General features: G+C 41.3%; 2 protein-coding genes and 1 long non-coding RNA gene across 6 annotated transcripts in view; 2 read left to right on the top strand and 1 right to left on the bottom strand.

The window, feature by feature from the left end:
* The window catches only part of mrpl1 (mitochondrial ribosomal protein L1), a 68,598-nt gene extending 66,982 nt beyond the window's left edge, over nucleotides 1-1,616 (top strand). For both annotated transcript variants that reach the window (XM_072253149.1, XM_072253148.1), the window contains exon 9: nucleotides 662-1,616. In XM_072253149.1, the coding sequence (XP_072109250.1) occupies nucleotides 662-774 (113 nt within the window). In that variant the 3' untranslated portion in view covers nucleotides 775-1,616. The remainder of the gene's footprint in view (nucleotides 1-661) is intronic.
* LOC140195207 (uncharacterized) lies at nucleotides 915-21,779 on the bottom strand. Its single transcript, XR_011885388.1, has 3 exons — nucleotides 21,617-21,779; nucleotides 16,655-16,715; nucleotides 915-2,516 (listed from the first exon to the last, which is right to left on the bottom strand). It is a non-coding gene; the product is annotated as an uncharacterized lncRNA (long non-coding RNA).
* The window catches only part of fras1 (Fraser extracellular matrix complex subunit 1), a 564,498-nt gene continuing 562,145 nt past the window's right edge, over nucleotides 21,445-23,797 (top strand). For all 3 annotated transcript variants that reach the window (XM_072253146.1, XM_072253145.1, XM_072253147.1), the window contains exon 1: nucleotides 21,445-22,123. In XM_072253146.1, coding sequence (XP_072109247.1) covers nucleotides 22,051-22,123 — 73 coding nt within the window. In that variant the 5' untranslated portion in view covers nucleotides 21,445-22,050. The remainder of the gene's footprint in view (nucleotides 22,124-23,797) is intronic.

Genomic DNA, 23,797 nt, shown 5'->3' with positions numbered 1-23,797 from the left:
AGGCTGATAGAGCCCTATCCACACAGACTCAAGGCTGTAATTGCTGCTGTAAGATGCATTTAATAACTACTGACTTGAAGGGAGTGATAATTATGCAATCAGTTTTGTGTTTAATAATTGTAATAAATTTAGACTATCTTGTTTTCACTTTGACACAAAAGAGTCTTTTCTGTTGATCAGTGTTTTTAAAAAAGCCAAATTAAATCCACTGTGATAGTGTTGTAAAACAATAAAAAATGAAAACTTCCAAGGGGGTGAACGCTTTTTATAGGCACTGTATACAAGTGCATAATACACATAGACAGACATATAATTCATTTGCATGCCACTAAGCAATAGTTTCTGCTTCATTGTAGAGTTGAAGTGCCTTTTTAAAATTGTTTTTTTCCAACTAAGATACTTATTGAAGTAAAATATGAATTTAATATTTGGATTAATATCTTCACAAGTTAGAAGGAAGTATATCCAATGTTCCTTTATCAATGACCAATGACCATTTTAGATACTTCCCTTAAACTTTGAATACCAATTTTTAAAAAAACAAAGAAATTACATATTTCATAAGACTTGCTGCAGATCCTGGGCTTAGTTTGTATTTCCAATCTATATTTTTATTTTTAATATAAACACTGCCTAATTTAACTTGTCTGTCTTTTCTCAGGTCCATTTGTTGAAAGAGCAATTATTTGCAGTGCAACCAGTGAATCTATGTTGTTTAAAGTAGATCCTTTCTTGCCTCAAATAACAGAAGACAATGAAGAAGAGAATCAATAGCACTATGGTTAATTATTAACTACTTTTGTACAAACTACCAATGGCATATTGTGATGCAATAAACATTTATATATGTAATAAGTTGATAAGCTGAATATAAAAAGGAATCTCTGAACAGGAGTCAAGTGCATCTTATTAAAGTTGATTTAAAAGGCTTGTTAAATCTTACAGAATAGTACTCTTAAAAACAAGACTCTGCCTTAGTCAGCAGGTTTTCAGCAGATATGGCTTATCACTGACCTCTTCACTTTGGTTCCAGTGTTTGAAGATTTTCTGTTGATAGTTGCAAAGTTAAAGTTTCATTCAAAATAACCATAATTTTATTAAATAGTGGAGCAGATTTGAAACATTTATTGATTTGTTCTTAGTTACAATGTTTCTATGACTTCAGCATCCTTACATTATTCTCAAGAAATGGTGCATAATCTTGAGGACAGGAAATTGCTTCCAGACTTATCCATAGTCATGTTTGGGTGAATATCTGGAGCAAGGTACAGTATTTTAACTAGGATACAATGTGAGCACTGATACATGTCCTTTTGTTGAACATTCCACCGACAACATTAAAAGAGTGCTTCCATAATCATACTTGGCTGGATGGAGTTTCTTCTTTGAGATGAATTGTGGAATCCTCCATATTGCCATATTATGTGAAGAATGACAGATTACTGTAAGTATATTTTAACGATTTGATCTAATGTTGGTACACTTTATTTTTTTATGTGAATATCAATACAAGTCTGCATTAGTTTACTAACAGTACCTGTGTAGTTTTGGTAGACAATACACAGAATAATAGCTGTCAGTTATGTTCTGATGTTTTCTGTAAATAAAAAGGAATAAGTCACTACTTTGAACACCTTCCTACTTATTTTGTACAGGAAAAGGAAGTAATTCTGCTTCTGCTCATACTCCTATTCTAGAAAGTATTGTGATTTGTTTCTAGAAGTTTCTATCTTTATCTACCTCTCACCTTTACTATTTCTGTGCAGAAGTGAGCTGATATTTTTCTAGCAATGTTGTTATGGTTTACAGGATTAGTCTCAATGGCTTAAAGGATTTTTAAAAATCTGTGCAAGTCAGGGGTGACATGCTGGATGACTAGAAGACAGCAAATGTGTTATCTTTATTCTGGAGGGCAATAGATATATAGACCTGAGTTTAATGTCAGTGATAGGCTGAATCTAATGTTAGTGGTGGGAAAAGTTCAAGTTCGTTGTCATCTGACTGTATATGTATACAACCAATCAAAACATTATCCTGGACTATGGTGCACACCCACTAAACCCATATCACACACAGCACATAAAACAAAATATTGCCACAAGCACTGAATAAAATATAATTCAAAGTGCGTGCAATGCACAGCACAGATAACTAGTTCACAGCTCGCTGTTCTAGTGACAAGACCTCAGTGGTGGTATGGTATTCGTTAATCTCACAGTTTGAGGGAAGAAGCTGTTATCTAGTCTGGTAATTCTAATCTTGATGTTCCGGTACCTCCTTCCTGATGGTGGTGGGTCGTAGAGATTGTGCGATGGGTAGTAGGGATCCTCAGATGGGCACTTCATGTACAACACTCCTGGTTAATGCCACAAGTGGGGGGAGGAAGATCTCCATGATCCTCTGGGGTTTTTACTATCCTCTGTTGGGTCTTGCGGTCCAATGCCTTATAGCTTCCATATCACACAATGATGCAACTAGACAGAACTAGACAGAACACAACGCTCTCGATGGTTCTCCTGTAGAAGTTGTTAGAATGGAACACAAAAGCCAGAAATTAATCGAAGATCATCAGTATCTTTGTTAAGGGGAGATCCAGTCCAGCAAATTTGTTTCAATTTTTCCAAAGGCTGCAGAACATACTGATGAGCTTAGTGCAAATTAACAACATCATAAAAGTGAAAAAGAAGGGCATATAACATAGCAAAAATTAGTGGAAAGTAAAGGATTGAGAAGCATTTAAAAACCAGAAGGCAACTAAAAAAGTCATAAGGCGAGAGAAGATGAAATCTGAAGGTAAGTTATCCAATAATATAAAAGAGAATGCAAAGAAGTTTTTTCAGATATATAAAGAGTGAAAAGGAGGTGAGAATGGTATTGGACCACTGGGAAATGACCTGGAGAGGTAGTAATGGGGGGAACAAAGAAATGGCAGATGAACTTAAGTATTTTGCATCAATGTTCACTGGAAGACACTAGTAGTATGCTAGAAATGTAAGAATGTCAGGGGGCAGAAGTGAGTGTAGTTGCTGTTACAAAGGAGAAGGGCATTGTGACGATGAAAGGTCTGAAGGTAGATAGGTTACCTGGACCAGATAAACTACACCATAGGGTTCTGAAAGAGCAGAAGAGATTGTGGAGGCATTAGCAATGATCTTTCAAGAATCACCAGATTCTGGATGCTACTTGAGGACTGGAAAAGTAAAAATATCACTCCACTCTTTTAAGAAAGTAAAGAGGCATTAGAAAGGAAATTATAGGCCAATTAACCTGACTTCAGTGGGTGGAAAGATGGACTCCAAGGACGGGCTTTAGGGGTACTTAGAGGCACATGATAAAATTGGCTAAAGTTAGCATGCTTTCCTTAAGGGAAAATCTTGCCTGACCAATCAATTGGAGTTTGAGGAAATAACAGGCAGGAGAGACAAGGGAGAGTCAGTAGTTGTTTACTAGGATTTTCAGAAGGTCTTTGACAAGGTGCCGCATATGAGTCTGCTTAACAAGATAAGAACCCTTGGTTTTACACTGAAGATAAGCATGAAAAGAAGATTGGCTGACTGGCAGGAAGCAAAGAGTGAGAATAGAGGAAGCCTTTTCTGGTTGGCTGCTGGTGACTAGTGTTCTGCAGGAGTCAGTGTTGCCACTGCTTTTTATGTTATATGTCAATGATTTGGATGATGGAATTGATGGCTTTGTGGCCAAATTTGTGGACGATATAAAGATGGGTGGAGGGGCTAGTTGTGTTCAGGAAGAAGAGAGTCTGCAGAAGAACTTGGACATATTGGGAGAATGGGCAATGAAGTGGCTGATGGAATATATTGTAGGGTGTATGGCCATGCATTTTAGTGGAAGGAATAAAGGTGTAGACTGTTTTCTAAATGGGGAGAAAACACAGAGGTGCAAAGAACTTGGGAGTCTTTGTGCAGGATTTTCTAAAGGTTGATGACCAAAAGTTTAGGACCCTTGTAATTTAAGACAAGTGACAAATTACATCCAAAAATTAGTTTGATAATAGGAGACTAAGATTGATGGTGGAGGATTGTTTTTGTGAGAAGCTTGTAACATAGTCATAGTCATACTTTATTGATCCCGGGGGAAATCGGTTTTCGTTACAGTTGCACCATAAATAATAAATAGTAATAGAACTATAAATAGTTAAATAGTAATATGTAAATTATGCCAGTAAATTATGAAATAAGTCCAGAACCAGACTATTGGCTCAGGGTGCCTGACCCTGGCCTTACGAATGAGCTTGTTGATTCTGTTGGTGTCTGCTACCCTCAGCCTGCTGCCCCAGCACACAACAGCAAACATGATAGCACTGGCCACCACACCAGTGATGTACTACAGGCTACCAAATTATATTGATTAATCAGATGAACAGAGCAACAGCAGATGGAATTTACAAACATGTAATATTGAAAGTGTGAGGTAATTTATTTTGGGAAAATTAGTAAGGATAGAGTATATACAATGAAAGGTATGTCTTTTGTACAGGTGTGCTGAACTCCTCTATCATTGAGGATGGGGATATTTGTGGAGCCTCCTCCTCCAGTGAGTTGGTTGATTGCCCATCACCATTCATGGTTGGATGTCAGAATCAGGTTTATTGTCACCGGCATGTGATGTGAAATTTTTAAACTTAGCAGCAGCAGTTCAATGCAATACATAATCTAGCAGAGAGAAAAAATAAACAAGTAAATCAATTACATATATTGAATAAATTTTTAAACATGCAAGAACAGAAATACTGTGTAGTTTAAAAGAAGTGGTGTCCAAAGCTTCAATGTCCATTTAGGAATCAGATGGCAGAGGGAAAGAAGCTGGTTCTGAATCGCTGAGTGCGTGCCTTCAGGCTTCTGTATCTCCTACCTGATAGTAACAGTGGCAGAATATAGCATTAATGGTAAGACTCTTGGCAGTGTGGAGGATCAGAGGGATCTTGGGGTCTGAGTCCATAGGACACTCAGAGCTGCTATGCAGGTTGACTCTGTGGTTAAGAAGGCATACATTGCATTGGCCTTCATCAACCGTGGGATTGAGTTTAAGAGCCGAGAGGTAATGTTGCAGCTATATAGGACCCCACTTGGAATACTGTGCTCAATTCTTGTTGCCTCACTACAGAAAGGATGTGGAAACCAGAGGAAGGGTGCAGAGGAGATTTACAAGATGTTCCCTGGATTGGGGAGCATGCCTTATGAGAATAGGTTGAGTGAACTCGGCATTTTCTCCTTGAAGCGATGGAGGATGAGAGGTGACCTGATAGAGGTGTATAAGATGATGAGAAGCATTAATCATGTGGATAGTCAGAGGCTTTTTCCCAGGGCTGAAATGGCTAGCACAAGAGGGCATAGTTTTAAGGTGCTTGGAAGTAGGTACAGAGGAGATGTCGGGGTATGTCTTTTACGCAGAGAGTGGTGAGTGCATGGAATGGGCTGCCAGCTGCGGTGGTGGAGGCGGAAACGAATAGGGTCTTTTATGAGACTCCTGGATAGGTATATGGAGCTTGAAATATAGAGAGCTATGGGGTAAGCCTAGGTAGTTCTAAGGTAAGGACATGTTCAGCACAGCTTTGTGGGCCGCAGGGCCCTGTATTGTGCTGTAGGTTTTCTATGTTTCTAAAAGGGCATGCCCTTGGTGCTGGACATCCTTAATAATGGATGCTGCCTTTTTGAGACATCACTCCCTAAAGAGGTCCTGGGTACTTTGTAGGCTAGTACCCAAGATGGAGCTGACTATATTTACAACCTTCTGTAGCTTCTTTCGGTCCTGTGCTGTAGCCCCTCTATACCAGGCAGTGATGCAGCCTGTCAGAGTGCTCTCCATGGTACAACTATAGAAGCTTTTGAGTGTATTTGTTGACATGCCAAATCTCTTCAAACTCCTAATAAAGTATAGCCACTGCCTTGCCTTCTTTACAACTACATCGATATGTTGGGACCAGGTTAGATCCTCAGAGATCTTGACACCCAGGAACTTGAAGCTGCTCACTCTCTCCGTTTCTGATCCCTCTATGAGGATTGGTATGTGTTCCCTCATCTTACCTTTCCTGAAGTCCACAATTAGCTCTTTCATCTTACTGATGTTAAGTGCCAGTTTGTTGCTGCAGCACCACTCCACTAGTTGGCATATCTCACTGCAGAGCTTAGATCTGATCTGTTGATTGTGGCACTACTTAGCTCTGTCTATTACTTGCTGTTTATGGTGTTTGGCAGGCAAGTAGTCTTGTATTGTGGCTTCACCAGGGTGACATCTCATATTGAGGTATGCCTGGTGGTGTTCTCGGCATGCCCTCCTGCACTCTTCAGCATTGATCCCCTGGCCGGGTAGTAATGTTAGAGTGGGGGATATGCCAGGCCATGAGGTTACAGATTGCAGTTGAGAACAATTCTGCTGCTGCTGATGGCCCACAGTGTGCCATAGACACCCAGTCTTGGGCTGCTAGATCTGTTTGAATTCTATCCCATTTAGCACAGTGTTAGTGCCACACAACATGGTGGAGGGTTTCTTCAATGTGGAGATGGGACTTCGTCTCCACAAATCCTGTGCAGTGGTCACTTCTACCAATGCTGTCATGGACAGATGCTTCTGTGGCAGGCAGGTTGGTAAGAATGAGGTCAAGTGTGTTTTTCCCACTTGTTGATTTCCGCACCACCTGCTGTAGTCCCAGTCTAGTAGCTCTGTCCAGTAGGACCCGACCAGCTGGGTCTGTGGTGATACTACTGAGCCACTCTTGGTGATGGACATTGGAGTCCCCCACCCAGAGTACATTCTGTACCTTTGCCACCTCAGTGCCTCCTCCAAGTGATGCTCAACATGGAGAAGTACTGATTCATCAGCTGTGGGAGGATGGTACGCGGTAATCAGCAGGAGGTTTCCTTGCCCATGTTTACCCTGGTACCATAAGACTTCTTGGGGTTCCGAGTCAATGTTGGGTATTGTCAGGGCAACTCCCCCTCTGTTGTAAACTGCTGTGCCACCACCTCTGCTAGGTCTGTCCTGCCAGTGAGACAGTCCATACTCAGGAATGGTGATGGAGTCTGGAATGTTAACTGTCAGTTCCATCAATTAAAATATCATAAACCTCAGCTATCTGTTAATGGGTAACATAATCAAATGAAAGCAATACCTGTGTGCATGTCACTAATAACAGCTTCTTAAAATGGGTTCTTCAATAATGAAGTAAATATGAGGATGCGAGATTTGATTTCGTTGTTTCCCCTCAAATTGGGTAAATGACTTGGACTAGGGATAGATCAGACTTCCTAAGTAATGAGCTCTTGGTTGTTATGGTATCTATTATCAGACCTTAATACCAAGGACCATAAATTCTAGCAGTTATACTAAGGACTGCAACGGTCATTGGTTCTAGACTTTAAAACTCCGCAGTCATGAACATTTTTTCTACAATTCAAAATTACAAGAAACTTTTAAAGGATATCTGAATGGCAACCTTTAGCCAACCATCTCCCCATACTGTTTTTCTTTGGACACAATTGATTCTTGGAGGGGTGTATCTTTACAGTAATCAAGCAGCCTTCACTAGTTCATGTCACTCATTTAATGGAGAAAAAATCTAAAGATGTCGCAAAGTGCAGTTTCTTGAAGGTAATATAAGAAATACACTAGAGAAATGGCATATAGTAAATTCCTGCAACAGCAATGTGAGACTGTCTGACATTTCCCTTCAATACATGTTAGAAAGCAGTAACATTTTGTTTCTTTCCTAAGATGCAGCAAGGTCAAAATAGTATTGAGTATTCATCACCTGAAATCCATGCTCATTTGGCACAAGTGTCCGATATATTTCAAAGGCATTAAACTCTGCATGAGGTGACAGTGACTTGAAGCTAACTTGGCCTAGAATAAATGTAAGTTAGTCGTGACTCATGTTTTATTTGTATTGAATGTTAGGAGCTTCATATCATATTTTTCAGCTATGTTCCGTTATTTGCAAAGCCATGTATATGAATCAAAGGCTACAAATTCGGTGTGATCAGATCCCATTTTTAAAGATGGTAAATTTAGGTTACTCTTGGGTTAAAGGAGAATATGGAATGGACCAGCAGTTCTTGAGGACAAAAGGAAGTTTCAAAAAATATTGCAGATTCCCATCAATGCTTGAGTCAGTTGTATCCTGGACTGTCTGTGTAAAATGAAGAGTTAAGGTAAAGGCTTAAAGTAATGTTAAAAAAAAACATACTTAGCTTTTGTTGTTTTGAGTAACAATTCATCTATAGAGAAAGGAAATAACAATAGTGGTTCTGGCACATCTGCTGTGGATAAAAAAGGGCAATTTTAGCATTGATGGAATTACTTAGGAGGCATGCTAGCAGCTGTACTTCATTAGGAGTTTGAGGAGATTTGCATGTTATGAAAGAATCTAGCAAATTTCTACAGCTGAAGCATGCAGAACGTTCTGAATGGTTGCATCAACGCTTGGTATGGAAGCTCCAATGTACAAGGTCAAAGGAAGCTGCAGAGAGACTTAGCCAGCTCCATTTCGGCACAATTCTCCCCATCATCAAGGATATCCTCTAAAGGTTGCACATCAAGAAAGCGGCATCCATCATTAAGGACCCTCAATCTCCAGGACATGCCCTCTTCTCATTACTATCATTAGGGAGCAGGTAGAGGAGCCTGAAGATGCACTCTCAAAGTTTTAGGAACAGCTTTCTCCCCTCTGCCATCAGATTTCTGAACAGTCCATGAACTCATGAACACTACATCACAATTTGTCTTTTACACATTTATTTTTTATTGCAACTTATACTGCATGTTTTGCAAGATGCTGTTGTCATGAAATAACACATTTTACGGCACAAAGATGCTGGAGGAACACAGCAGGCCAGGCAGCATCTACAGAAAAATGTACAGTTGATGTTTCGGGCCAAAACATCAACTGCACTCTTTTCCTAGATGCTGCCTGGCCTGCTGAGTTCCTCCAGCATCTTTTGTTTGTATTGCTCGGATTTCCAGCATCTACAGATTTCCTCGTGTTTGAAATTTTATAGCATACGTAAGTGATAATAAACCTGATTCTGATCCTGAGAAGATTAAAACCAAATTGATTAAAAGACAAAGGTTTTTTCTGCTCTTTCCCAAAATGAACCACTTGATTTTTAGATGTTGAAAGTATTAATCTCTTGGAATTGTGAAATAGCAACTGAGGAATAAAATTATGGTAACAATCTGGAATATATAAAAAGCTCTAGTCATGATGACACAAGACTGCTGCATTGTAAAAAAAAAAAAAAAAATCTGGTTCATTGATTCCCTGCAGAGGGAAAATCTGCCATGTTTGCCTATTCTGTGCTACCCTGTGGGTGTAATCAGCCCCTCAGCCATAGGGTGACTCTTAATGACATTCCTCTATGTATGTAAGCTTCTTCCAGCCATGCTGGGCACGTGGCCAAGTGGTTAAGGTGCTTGTCTAGTGATCTGAAGGTCGCTAGTTTCAGCCTCAGCTGTGGCAGTGTGTTTGTGTCCTTGAGCAAGGCACTTAACCACACATTGCTCTAGTGTCTGTGCGAGGAGTGGAGCCCCACACAGACTTCCAATCTGCACCTTGTAAGGCATGAAAATGCCTGACGCAGGCCTCTCAAGGTCTGAGTCGATGATCCCTCCCTCCTCCCTCTTTCTCCATCCATGCTGGCATTGGCTGGAATGACCACAATAAAGTTCATATGAAAAACACCCATCCTCACATCAAAGGTACCTTCCATCTTATTCGGTGGCTCTATAATTGTTTTAGACTATTTACATATTACTATTTAACTATTTATGGATTTATTACTATTTAATTATTTATGGTGCAACTGTAACGAAAACCAATTTCCCCCGGGATCAATAAAGTATGACTATGACTAGATAAAATAACATAAATAACAGATTGGATAGCTTGGATCTAAGCATCCACCGTCACTATTCAACCAAGTAAGGGACCAGGTGCAGTAGGAAAACACATCTCTAGTTGGAGTCATATCTTGAAAAAAGGAATATGGTTGTGGTTGTTGAAGGTTATTCATCCCATCCTCGGGACCCCATTGCAGAAGTTTCTCAGAGTAACGTTCTAAACCCTAAAACTTTAAGCTATATCATCAATGAAAAAAATGTTTGATAATGATTGCATTATATTAAATTCTATTCACAAGTCTGACAAATAAAGCTGTTCATGTCTCACTTAGGCATAAATAAGTGGTAATGGACATTCACAACACTAAAGTGCCAAACAATAACCATCTCCAACAAGATAAAGTTTGTTCGTTGCCCCTGATGTTTATTCACAAATGCTCAGTCAACATCTTCATTCACCAGACTCAATTGGACCTGCCACATCAATACTATACATCAGATGCAACATATACTGGTGCAAGTATTTCATCTCCTAACACCAAAAAGACTTTCCACGGTCTTCTAGACTCAAAGTGGCAAACACAGGTAGATAACGTGGTTAGGAAGGGATATGGGATACTGTCCTTCATTAGTTGGGGCTTTGAATACAGAAGAAGGGAAGCTATATTCTAAAATAATAAAATCTTGGTCAGACCTCAGCTGGAGTACTGTGTGGCTGCACACAGTACTTCAGCTGAGGTCTGACTAACCACATTGTACACCTGTGTTTGCACTTTCAAGTATCTATGGATTTGTATTCCAAGTGACCTCAAATTCATCAATACTCCCTAAGACCCTTCCATACATGGTATTTATCCTAGCCTCATTAGTGGTCACAAAATGTATCACCCCACATTTGTCTGGATTAAACTCCCTGCAGGTTATCCGTCCATTTCACTAACACATTGATATCTCTCTGCAGACAGACTACCTTCCACAGTACCAACAATTCACCAATCTTCATGTCACTTGCAACGTTATTGATCATGCTTCCTATATCCACAGTGAAGTCATTCCACACATATATAAGAAACAACAGGAATCTCAGCTAGTCACAGGCTACCAATCATAAAAAACAACTCTCGGCTACCACTCTCTGTCTCCTTGCCAAACTAATTTTCGATCCTGTTTGTCAACTTGCTCTGGATTCCATAGCTAAAATCTTTTGAAATGGTATCCCATGTGGGACCTTGTCAAAGGGCTTACTAAACTCAATGTAAATCACATCTAATACTTCACCTTAGTGATACATATGGTTAGCTCATAAAGATATTTGATGAAATTGGTCAGGCAAGGAAATGCCCTTGGCAAAGCCAAGTTGGCCATTTCTGATTAGTTTCTTCCTTTTCAAGTGATCATTAAGAACACAAGAAATAGGAGCAGAAGTAGGTTATGTGGCCCATCGAGTCTGCTCCACCATTGAATAACGTCATGGCTGATCTGGCCATGGACTCATCTCCACCTACCTGCCTTTTCCCCATAACCCTTAATTCCCCTTCTATGCAAAAATCTATCCAACCTTGTCTTAAACATATTTACTGAGGTAGCTTCCACTGCTTCATTGGGCAGAGAATTCCACAGATTCACCACTCTCTGGGAAAAGCCGTTCTTCCTCATCTCCATCCTAAATCTACTCCCCCAAATCTTGAGGCTATGTCCCCTAGTTCTAGTCTCATCTATCAGTGGAAACATCTTTCCTGCCTCTATCTTATCTATCCCTTTCATAATTTTATATGTTTCAATAAGATCTCCAGATTAATCTACCGTTTCAGATTTTTTTTCCAATATCTTGTCTACCACTGATATTGGGTTCAAAGATCTATAGTTAGTAGATCTTTCCTGGCTGCTTTCTTGATTTGCTGTCCTCCTGTCATCTGGTACCTCACTTGTGTCCAGCAAAAACTTAAATATCTCGGCCAGAGCCCCAGCAATCTTTTCCCTTGCCTCCTGATGCGGCCCATCCAGTTCTGCAGATTTATTGATAAATTAATAAATTGGTTTACTGTCACGTACTGCGGTACAGTGAAAAACTTGTTTTTCATGCCATCCACTCAAATCATTTCATCATATCAATTCTTTGAAGTCCTGCAAGGGAAAAGCAATAACAGAATGCTATTATAGTGTTACAGTTTCAGCAAAAGTGCAGTGCAGGAATGTAATGAGGTGCAGCGTCATGAAAAGGTAGATTAAGAATTCAAGAGTCCATCTTATCATACAAGAACACCATTCAAAAGTCTTACAACAGTAGCATAAAAGCTTTCCTTGAACTTGGTGGTACACGCTTTCAGGCTTTGATATATTCTGCTTGATGGGAGCAGTGACAAGAGAGAATATTTGGTGTGGGTCAGGTCTTCGATTATGATCTCTGCTTTACTGAGGCAGTGTGAAGTGTGGAGTCCACGAAGAAGAGACTGGTATTTGTGATGTGCTAAGTTGTATCCACAACTCTCTGCAGTTTCTGGCAGTTTTATCCACCTTTATGCCTTCTAAGGCATCAAATAAGCACTCTTTATCTAAGAGGATTTGCACTAACCTGTCACCTACCTCATCACTGAATTCTCAATTACAAAATCTGTTTCCTTTGTGAGTTCTGATGAAATTACTGATTTAGGACCTCAACTATACCTTCTGCCTCCATGTAGAGATTCAACTTGTTGTCCCTTCCGGGCCATACTTTTTCTTCTTATTCTTTTGTCCTTAAAATACATATAGAATAACTTCAGATTTATCTTCGTCCTGCCTGCCTGTGATTTTCAATGAGCCCCGCTTAGCTGACCTAATTTCTTTCTAAAATATCTTTTATATTTTTAATAGGCCTCCCCTCATTGGTTCCTCATACCTATGATAAACCTCCTTTCTTCCCTATATCCAATCCTCAATAACCTTCGACATTTCGAGTTCTCTATACTTAGTCATAGTCATACTTTATTGATCCCGAGGGAAATTGGTTTTGTTACAGTTGCACCAACCAAGAATAGAGTATAAATATAGCAATATAAAACCATAAATAATTAAATAGTATTATGTAAATTACGCCAGGAAGTAAGTCCAGGACCAGCCTATTGGCTCAGGGTGTCTGACCCTCCAAAGGAGGAGTTGTAAAATTTGATGGCCACAGGCAGGAATGACTTCCTATGACACTCAGTGTTGCATCTCGGTGGAATGAGTCTCTGGCTGAATGTACTCCTGTGCCCAACCAGTACATTATGTAGCGGATGGGAGACATTGTCCAAGATGGCATGCAACTTGGACAGCATCCTCTTTCCAGACACCACCGTCAGAGAGTCCAGTTCCATCCCCACAACATCACTGGCCTTACGAATGAGTTTGTTGATTCTGTTGGTGTCTGCTACCCTCAGCCTGCTGCCCCAGCACACAAGAGCACACATGATAGCACTGGCCACCACAGACTCGTAGAACGTCCTCAGCATCATCCGACAGATGTTAAAGGACCTCAGTCTCCTCAGGAAATAGAGACGGCTCTGACCCTTCTTGTAGACAGCCTCAGTGTTCTTTGACCAGTCCAGTTTATTGTCAACTCGTATCCCCAGGTATTTGTAATCCTCCACCATGTCCATCTTTGAGTGAGCTATAGTCCAAGATAGAATTAGATGTTTTCAGTTCAATTCAAGAAGCTGTTATTGACCTGCCTGGTCCATTGATTTTTTTCCAGTATGTTCTGATTCTAGTTTCAGATTTCCAGAATCTGCCACTTTTTAAAAATAAAACATTATTCTTAATGGCTCACTTGCTATCAGCCAGTCTGCTGACTAATCAGAGCCATCAAATTAGCATTCTGGTATTGAAGACTCAGTCTGCAAGTTGTGTCTAATTACTATGCATCCATGCCCAAGTGCCCTTTTTTATGTGATTTGTTAGAGCATGGCTTGGGTGTCAGTAAGTTATAGAAAATGGAAAGCATATGAACACCAGCTAATTAGAGTTTGATGGGAACACTGTAGATGAATAGAATGAGAATCAGTTATTGTGTTCTTTTAAACAGTAATGGCTGTTACTGATGCAGTATAGAGGGCAATTTAAAAGCTGCCTAGTTGAAGACTACAACACCAAAATCCCAAAATGATAGTAGAGGTAATGTGTAAATGTCTTATGTACTGTCACTGCAATCACTTTCAAAGAACCTAAAGGCAGAAATGTTCTCATCACTGCTATCTGGGAGAGGTTCTGAGTATGAGGACACACACTCAGGGAGGGCTTCCTCCCCTCTGCCAGCTGTTTTCTGAACAGTCCATGAACTTCACCTCACCATTTTCCTCCCTTTTTACACTATGTTTATTTTTGTGTATTTCTTATTGTAACGTACAGTATTTTTAAAATGTATGGCACTGCACTGCTGCTGTAGAACAACAAATTTCATAACACATGTCAGTGATAATAAACCACAAGAGGATGAGCCTTGCAGTGAATACCCACCAGGTCCTCCACTGCCTACCTACTGCACTACCATGACTTCCAGGAATAAAGGCTTATGGCAAGACCTTGGAAAAGGAGGACCATATCTTGGAAGCCACCTGTCAGTGAAGGGAAAGAGCAGTATCTCTACCTTCAATGCACCAGCCAAGCCTTTGGTCATTTGAGAAAAGTGCTGCACAAAACAGTGATTCCTGACCTTCTGTCCACATATGGCACTTAAAACTACTTGCAGAAGGCACCAGAAAAGTACCCGAGGACCAACAGATCACAGTACCTGTGTGCTCTTCCAGACCGACATCAGTACTCACTCTCAGTCAGCTATTTCAGGCAAGCCACATTGTTCACACGCTTGACACTAGACTCCTGAAACAGATATTCCATTCTGTGAACTGTCATGGGTAAAGATCACCAGGCGGACAGAGGAAATTTTCAAGGATGTGCTCAAAGTCTCCTTGAGGAAATGCAATACCCCAGTGACTTCTGGGAATCCCTGGCTCACAGCTGTTTATAACGGAGGCAAATTTTAGATTGTATTGAAAACTTCAAAGCCATATATCAGGCAGATACAGAGACTATGCATAAGAGGCAGAAGGAAGAACCCCTCCTTCACGTGCTACCCAGCAGCATCTCCTATCCCATATGTAGAAGTCTGCAGTTCATACATTAATCAGTCAAAATTAACAAAACAGTAGACGAAGCAAGTCTTCCTTTAGACCAAGGGACTACCAAGGGAGAAGTACATGGAGCGCTTAAATGGTTCAAGTTTGGACATGACTGCAAACTTAATATTCCTGATTCTAACTTTTTGAAAAGACTGGGTCTCATATGTTTAAAGGGAGGGTGGAAGGCTGGGTGTGGTATTAGTCATAACCACAAAGGAGTACAGTTAGACTTTATTTGATTATTTAATCTCTCTATTTCTCTACAGCAGACAATGAGATTGAGGTGGCCAGGTGTGGGCCGTGTAAATCTGCACTAAAGACAACAGACTGTATGTTTCATAATTATCCCTCTTTTTGGTTTCCTAGGTCTTGGGAAACAAACTAGCAAAAAAGGTTATAGCAAAAAATACAAACGTACAAAAAGCTGAGCACAAAGGGACTTGGGAGTCCTTTTGCAGGGTTCCCTAAAGGTTAATTTGCAGATTGAGTCTGAGGTGAGGAAGGCAAATGTGATATTAACATTCATATCCAGAGGACTAGAATATAAAAGCAAGGATGTAATGTTGAGATTTTGTATACACTGGCGAGGCCTCACTTGAAGTTTTATGACCAGTTTTGGGCTCTTTATCTTAAAAGGGATGTGCTGAAACAGGAGAAGGATCAAAGGAGGTTCATGAAAATGAATCTAGGATTGAATGGCTTGTGATATGAATAACGTTTGATTGTTCTGGGCCTGTATTCACTGGAATTCAGAAGAATGAGGGGTGACTTAATTGAAACCTATCGAATGGTGGAAGGCCTTGACAGAGTGGATGTGGAGAGGATGTTCCCTATGGTGGGACAGTCTAAGACCAGAGGACACAGCCTCAGAATAGAGGGGCGTCCTTTTAGAAGGGAGATAAGGAGGAATTTCTTTAGCCAAGGAGTGGTGAAACTGCAGAATTCTTTGCCACAGGCAGCTGTGGAGGCCACGTCTTTATGTATATTTAAGACAGAGGTTGATAAATTCTTGATTGGTCAGGGCATGAAGAGATACAGGGAGAAGGCAGGAGATTGGGGCTGAGAGGAGAATTAGATTAGCCGTGACGAAATAGCAGAGCAGATTCGAGGGGCCAAATGGTCTAATTCTTCTCCTATATCTTATGTTCTAAGACTTAATTTTATTTAAGATTATCTTTATTTGTCACATCTACATTGAAACATATAGTGAAATGGATTGTTTGCATCAATGACCAACACAGTCATCACCCACAACTTACTAACCCTGACCGTATGCTTTTGGAATGTGCAGGAACCGGAGCACCTGAAGGAAACCGACGTGGTCATGGGGAGAAAGTGTAAACTCCTTACAGATAGTGCTGGAATTGAAACCAAGTCACTGGCACTGTAACAGTGTTATGTTAATTGTTATGTTAAAGGAAAAGCAGGTGTTGGCTAACTCCTATTGCGGAGTTTCAATCTGGAATGTCAACCATACCTCTGCTTCCACAGTTGCTGCCTGATCCACAGAGTTCTTCCACTAGTTTGTCTTTTGTAACATCGCCAACATTTTGTAACACCAACATTCCAAGCAACTTTTAAATGATGTGAATAGTCACAATTGTTTCCTAGTTTTGATTGAAAATTAGGAACAAGTAAGTTTGATTTAGATGTTGCATGAGACCTACCAAAAGTACTGGCTTTGCTGTTTTTCCTTTGAAGTTCGGTTAGCTGCAGGGCCTCCACTGTCTGGAAAAAAATGTGAAGATTATAAACACAAGAGATTCTACAGATAATGGATATCCAGAGTAACACACACAAAATGCTGGAGGAACTCAACAGGCCAGGCAGTGTCTACGTAGGATAAACAGTCGATGCTTCAGGCCGAGATCCTTCATCAAGGTTATGATGAAGCGTTGCAGCCCAACTGTTTAGTCCTCTCCACAGATGCTGCCTGACCTGCTGAGCTAAGTTCCTCCATCATTTTGTGTGTTACTCTAAAATAAAAAGATTGATTTGATGAGATTGTAATCTATTAAGTCAATACCTGAATCTGAATCAATACACCACAGAGTTTATAAAAACAGTCGTAGATGAGTGCGTCATTCGGAGTCTTTCCTGGCCAGAAGTCCTGGATAACCCCTGAGACCTGTGATCTGCTGAAATCAGAGGCATTCAAATCTGGCGACCAAGAAAGTTATGAGAGGTCCAGGTATGATCTCCGGAAAGCCACCTCATGGGCAAAGTGCCAATTTCAATCTAAACTTGAATCAATGAATCAACAGTTGTGGCAGGGCTTGAATGCCATCACCTCTTGTAAAGTGAAATCAAGTAACATAGGTGATACCTGGGCTTTGCTTTCAAATGAGCTCAATGCCTTCTACGCTCTCTTTGACTGTCAAAACATGGAGGAACTATCACAGAACTCACACAGCCCCTGATGATCCTGTGACTTTGTTCTCTGAGCTCAACAGAAGAGCATCCTTCAGGAGGGTGAACCCACAGAAAGCATCCTACCCAGATGGGGTACCTGACTAAGTACTAAAGACCTGTGCTGATTAACTGGCTGGAGTATTCACTGAGTTCTTTAACCTCTTGAGTGGTGCCATAACAACAACCTCTTACTCAATGTCAGCAAGACCAAGGAGCTGTTTATTGACTTCAGGAGGAGGAAACGAGAGGTCCATGAGCCAGTCCTCTTTGGAGGATCAGAGGTGGAGAGGGTCAGCAACTTTAAATTCCTCAGTGTTATTACTTCAGAGGACCTGTCCTGGGCCCAGCACATAAGTGCAATTATGAAGAAATCACAGTAGCCACCTTTACTTCCTTAGGAGTTTGTGAAGATTCAGCATGTCATCTAAAACTTTGACAAACTTCCAAAGATGTGTGGTAGAGAGTATATTGACTGGCTGCATCACAGCCTGGTATGGAAGCACCAATGCCCTTGAATGGAAAATCCTACAAAAATATAGTGGATATGGACCAGTCTATCACAGATAAAGCCCTCTCCACTATTGAGCACACCTAGATGGAGTGCTGTTGCAGGAAAGCAGCACCCATCATCAGTGAGCCCCACCACCCAGGTCACACTTTCTTTTCACTGCTGCCATCAGGAAGAGGTTTCAGAAGCCTCAGGACTCACACCACCAGGTCCAGGAACAGTTATTACCCCTCAACCATCAGGCTCCTGAACCAGAGGGGATAACTTCACTCAATTTTACTTGCCCCATTACAGAAGTCTTCCCATAACCTATGGACTCACTTTCATCTCATGTTTTTGATATTTATTGCTCATTAATTAACTTACTCCCTGTCTACTCTATCTATGCTTCTCATAACAAAATAAACCTCTCTCAGATCTCCCCTCAGCCTCAGGCACTTCAGAGAAAACAACACAAGTTTGTCCAGCCTCTCATGATAGCTCATACCCTCTAAACCAGGCAGCGTACATACTGGTAAACCTCTTCTGCACCCTCTCCAATCATCCCTATAGTGGGCTGACCACAATGCTCCAGATGTGGCCTAACCAGAGTTTTTTAAAGTTGTAATATAACCTCCTGACTTTTGAACTCAATGCCTCGACTGATAAAAGCGAGCAATCCATAAGTCTTGTTAACAACCTTATCGACCTGTGTAGTCTCTCAAGGAGAGGTGAACTTGGATCCCAAGACCTCTCTGCTCAGCAACACTGGTAAGGATCTTGCCCTTACATTCCAATCCCAAGGCATTCTTCAATTATGTGAAGAACAAAAGGATGACAGGAGTGAAGGTAGGACCGATTAGAGATAAAGGTGGAAAGATGTGCCTGGAGGCTGTGGAAGTGAGTGAGGTCCTCAATGAATACTTCTCTTCGGTATTCACCAATGAAAGGGAACTTGATGATGGTGAGGACAATATGAGTGAGATTGATGTTCTGGAGCATGTTGACATTAAGGGAGAGGAGGTGTTGGAGTTGCTAAAATACATTAGGACGGTTAAGTCCCCGGGGCCTGACGGAATATTCCCCAGGCTGCTCCACGAGGCGAGGGAAGAGATTGCTGAGCCTCTGGCTAGGATCTTTATGTCCTCGTTGTCCACGGGAATGGTACCAGAGGATTGGAGGGAGGCAAATGTTGTCCCCTTGTTCAAAAAAGGTAGTAGGGATAGTCCAATTATAGACCAATGAGCCTTACATCTGTGGTGGGAAAGCTGTTGGAAAAGATTCTTAGAGATAGGATCTATAGGCATTTAGAGAATCATGGTCTGTTCAGGGACAGTCAGCATGGCTTTGTGAAGGGCAGATCGTGTCTAACAAGCCTGATAGAATTCTTTGAGGAGGTGACCAGGCATATAGATGAGGGTAGTGCAGTGGATGTGATCTACATGGATTTTAGTAGGGCACTTGACAAGGTTCCAAATGGTTGGCTTATTCAGAAAGTCAGAAGGCATGGGATCCAGGGAAGTTTGGCCAGGTGGATTCAGAATTGGCTTGCCTGCAGAAAGCAGAGGGTCGTGGTGGAGGGAGTACATTCGGATTGGAAGGTTGTGACCAGTGGTCTCCCACAAGAATTGGTTTTGGGACCTCTACTTTTCGTGATTTTTATTAACGGCCTGGATGTGGGGATAGAAGGGTGGGTTGGCAAGTTTGCAGACGACACAAAGGTTGGTGGTTTTGTGGATAGTGTAGAGGATTGTCAAAGATTGCAGAGAGACATTGATAGGATGCAGAAGTGGGCTGAGAAGTGGCAGATGGAGTTCAACCCGGAGAAGTGTGAGGTGGTACACTTCGGAAGGACAAACTCCAAGGCAGAGTACAGAGTAAATGGCAGGATACTTGGTAGTGTGGAGGAGCAGAGGGATCTGGGGGTACATGTCCACAGATCCCTGAAAGTTGCCTCACAGGTAGATAGGGTAGTTAAGAAAGCTTATGGAGTGTTAGCTTTCATAAGTCAAGGGATAGAGTTTAAGAGTCATGGGGTAATGATGCAGCGCTATAAAACTCAGGTTAAGCCACACTTGGAGTACTGTGTCCAGTTCTGGTCGCCTCATTATAGGAAGGATGTGGAAGCATTGATAAGGGTACAGAGGAGATTTACCAGGATGCTGCCTGGTTTAGAGAGTATGCATTATGATCAGAGATTAAGGGAGCTAGGGCTTTACTCTTTGGAGAGAAGGAGGATGAGAGGAGATATGATAGACAAGATATTAAGAGGAATAGGTAGAGTGGACAGCCAGCGCCTCTTCCCCAGGGCACCACTGCTCAATACAAGAGGACATGGCTTTAAGGTAAGGGGTGGGAAGTTCAAGGGGATATTAGAGAAAGGTTTTTTACACAGAGAGTGGTTGGTGCATGGAATGCACTGCCTCAGTCAGTGGTGGAGGCAGTTAGTGAAATTTAAGAGACTACTAGACAGGTACATGGAAGAATTTAAGGTGGGGGGTTATATGGGAGGCAGGGTTTAAGGGTCAGCACAACATTGTGGGCTGAAGGGCCTGTACTGTTCTATGTTCTAAACAGTGTACTGTCTCCTTGCATTTTCCCTACCAACGTGCAACACCTCACATTTATCTGGGTTGAACTCCATCTGCCATTTCTCAGACCAGATCTTCAACTGATTTATATCACAGTGTATTCCTTTCCAGTCTTCTATACTATCCACAACTCCATCAATCTTGGTATCGTCTGCAAACTTACTAACCCACCTACCTACATTTTCATCCAGGTCATCTGTATACACCACAAACAGCTGCGGTCCCAATACAGTACAGACCTCCAGTTCGAATAACTACCTTCAACCACTACCCTGTCTTCCATGTACTTTGATAAAAAAAATTACTTTGAACTATCGATTGCATCCTAAGCCTATCTTAAATAGTTACTGTAAATTGACTTCACTTTGCATTCAATGTGCCTGAGAAGGCATGTGTTTGTAGGTAAATATTGACTGTTAACTAATTTACGTATAATTGTCTGTTAATTTACGTATTATTACGTAAGCAGCAGCGATCAATTCGCTGAAAACACAGGAGGGCGCCATTGGATGCAAGAATAAAATTGTAAACTGAAGCACAAACTTTCTTGCAACCGTCAATCACGGAAACATTTGACCTTCCTTCCCGAAAGGAAGAGTACACAAGCGCCTTTCTGTGTCATTTTGCGGAGGTCCAGCGAACCGGTCCTTCAGCTGAGCGATCGAGTCCGCGGAAACTCCCCGGCGCTCGCGGGGGATCGGGTTTCACTCGTCACGTGACGCAGTGGCATCCCGGCCCGAACGGGTTCGCGCTCAATTCTAACTTCACGGACTCCCACACTTCCCTGATTTTCCATCTCATTCCTCCCAAGTCGCCTCGACCTCACATGCGTTGCTCTCATACGGTGGAAGCCCGTGGGTACTCTGGAAGGCAAAGCTTCCTCCTGCGACCCCCGACTTTCTGAGAGAAAGACCACTCTCATAGTTGTTCCATTTGATCGGCTGATTGAGCTATTAAGGACCAAGGTTCGCGACAGATTTCTTTCTCTCTCAATTTGGTGACTTCGTGAGCATTGCAATCTGCGAAAGATTTCGCCGTGAAGCGCCGGGAATACCTTGCATGGGAAGAGTAATGATCATACAATAAGTTTCTGATTTGAAAACCCTCCATATCCCACCCCTCCCCCAAATTACACATACCTCCTCCCGTCTTCCCCCGATCCTTGCCTGCTCTCTCTATCCCCGTAGTAACTGGCAAGGAGAGGTAGATCTCGACTTGTGCAGGGGACTCGCATCCACCCGGCAGCTCGGCGAGCACCTCCGATCCAGCGCCGAAACGTACGCTACCAAAACTCGCTGCTACTGGTGCGGCTCATCCCGCCCCCATTACGTGCTGAGGGGGGGGGGAACCTTGGAAAGAGCACTTGCAGCCACATGAAAACATTTGGCTCCGGCGCAACTTGCAAGTGCTCTTTAAAAAAAAGACATTTATCTATTTATGCAGTCTCCGATGCATTAGCTTAAACAGCACGACGGATCCATGAAATGTATTTTGGAAGCGGCCGACTATCGACTTTAAACTAACAAGAAAATATTACCAACCAAGAGAGATTTTCTTTAACCGGATCACCATCATGAATGACTTGAGTCCTTGGGTTGGTGCTGCTGTGCTGATCGGCTTAGTAACCTTGCCGCAGCCGACTGAAGGTTGGTACATGCAATATACAAGTTTACTAAGTGACGTTGTGTTTCTTTCCATCAATTTTTGTACCAAATCTCTACTGCTTGTACTCTTCGAAGTGATTTCTTCTGAACAAGGATTCAAACTTTTGCTATAGCGTTAATGTTAGGAATAAGCCTAACGGTAACCAAAACTAAAAATGGGGAAAAAAAAGCACTTTAGGTAGTTTGTATTTAAATTGCAATTGAAACAAGCACATTAGGAATTTTCCAGACGTATCCCGAAAGACAATTCTATCACCTAGCTGCACAAATTGTTACATTTTTCAGAAATGGCAGTTTCAGGAAATTCTGTTGCGCCCTTATTTGATTATAATGGTCCGTATTAGAGTTCCAGTACCGTTTGTATTTGGGAAGGAAAACTCGCTGCAAATTCCACCCATTCACTTATGGGAATGAATACGAAATTGCCTAAATTGTGACACTGGTACCAATATCGAAGTTCCTTGACTATTTAATTCTCTTATCGACCTGTACTTATCGAGTTGCATTGCGTTTACTCTTTTTTTCCTGAATCGAATGCCAGAATTGTGGTTTCGTAGGTACTTTGTCGCGGCGGCTCATTCATAATTCGGCGGCCGTCTTTGAGTTGGGTTAAAAGGGCAATATTCTATTTTAATGCAAGGAGTGTTCATGGATATGGGCACAACACATCTTCCACATACATGGCCAAGTTATGTCTTCGGAATTAGGAGTAATTCAGGTGAATATTTATCGTATGTTTTACATAATGCCATATCACCTCTTGAAATATGCTACAAACTGGTGGGGTCCACATTTTTGCAAGGGTATTTGCACAGGTATTACTGTAAGTTTGTCGTCTATTTAATAAATATAGGAACCAGCACTTATATATAACTTGGAAAGAGCAATCAAACAATATTATAGTGTCACCGTAAACAACCATGTCCTTTTTAAGATATAGCTTCCTATGCCTTGTGTGACAGCCGTCCCAGGCTACGGGGCACGTTTTGACCTCACCGCACCTCAGAGCTCTGCACTCACGACGCGGTGTGGGTGTGCATTTATTTAGTTTAATTTTCTGAACGTGGCCAGAATAATATAGAAGCTACAATCATATTTTTCATTCACTCCTCAGCTGTAACAGTTTTCTAATTTTGTCTTTAGTTCTGCCTTTTATGTGCGCTCATTAAGGCGCGCGCAACTACTTTTAATACCTCTATTATTGGCTAGTGTGTTGCAAATTTTAAGTGTTTCTCCAGGTATTAATTATGGTTATATTACAAGAGTAAGCGACAATTTAAAGAAGGTACAGTAAAGATATAATTGATCTAGTATTCATTAAAAGTAGGATAAATTATTCTGCATAACTGGTAACTTTGAGCGGATCCTTTGTTTGGAAATCAATTCAGTAGATGGGGAAATGATATAGAATCAGAATCAGGTTTAATATCACCGACATAGTTCGTGAAATTTGTCTTTGCGGCAGTAGTACAATGGAATAGCATACAGGAAAAACTGAAATACAATAAATATAAACAAATAGTTAAGTTAAATAAGTCGTGCAAAAATTTTTAAAAAGTAGTGAGGCAGTGTTCATGGATTTAATGTCCATTCAGAAATTGGATGGCAGAGGGGAAGAAACTGTTCCGGAATTGTTGAGTGTGCCTTCAGGCTCCT

This window comes from Mobula birostris, chromosome 3 (genome assembly GCF_030028105.1).
Source record: "Mobula birostris isolate sMobBir1 chromosome 3, sMobBir1.hap1, whole genome shotgun sequence".
Classification (NCBI taxonomy): domain Eukaryota; kingdom Metazoa; phylum Chordata; class Chondrichthyes; order Myliobatiformes; family Myliobatidae; genus Mobula; species Mobula birostris.
This window is presented reverse-complemented; position numbering and strand designations above follow the sequence as displayed.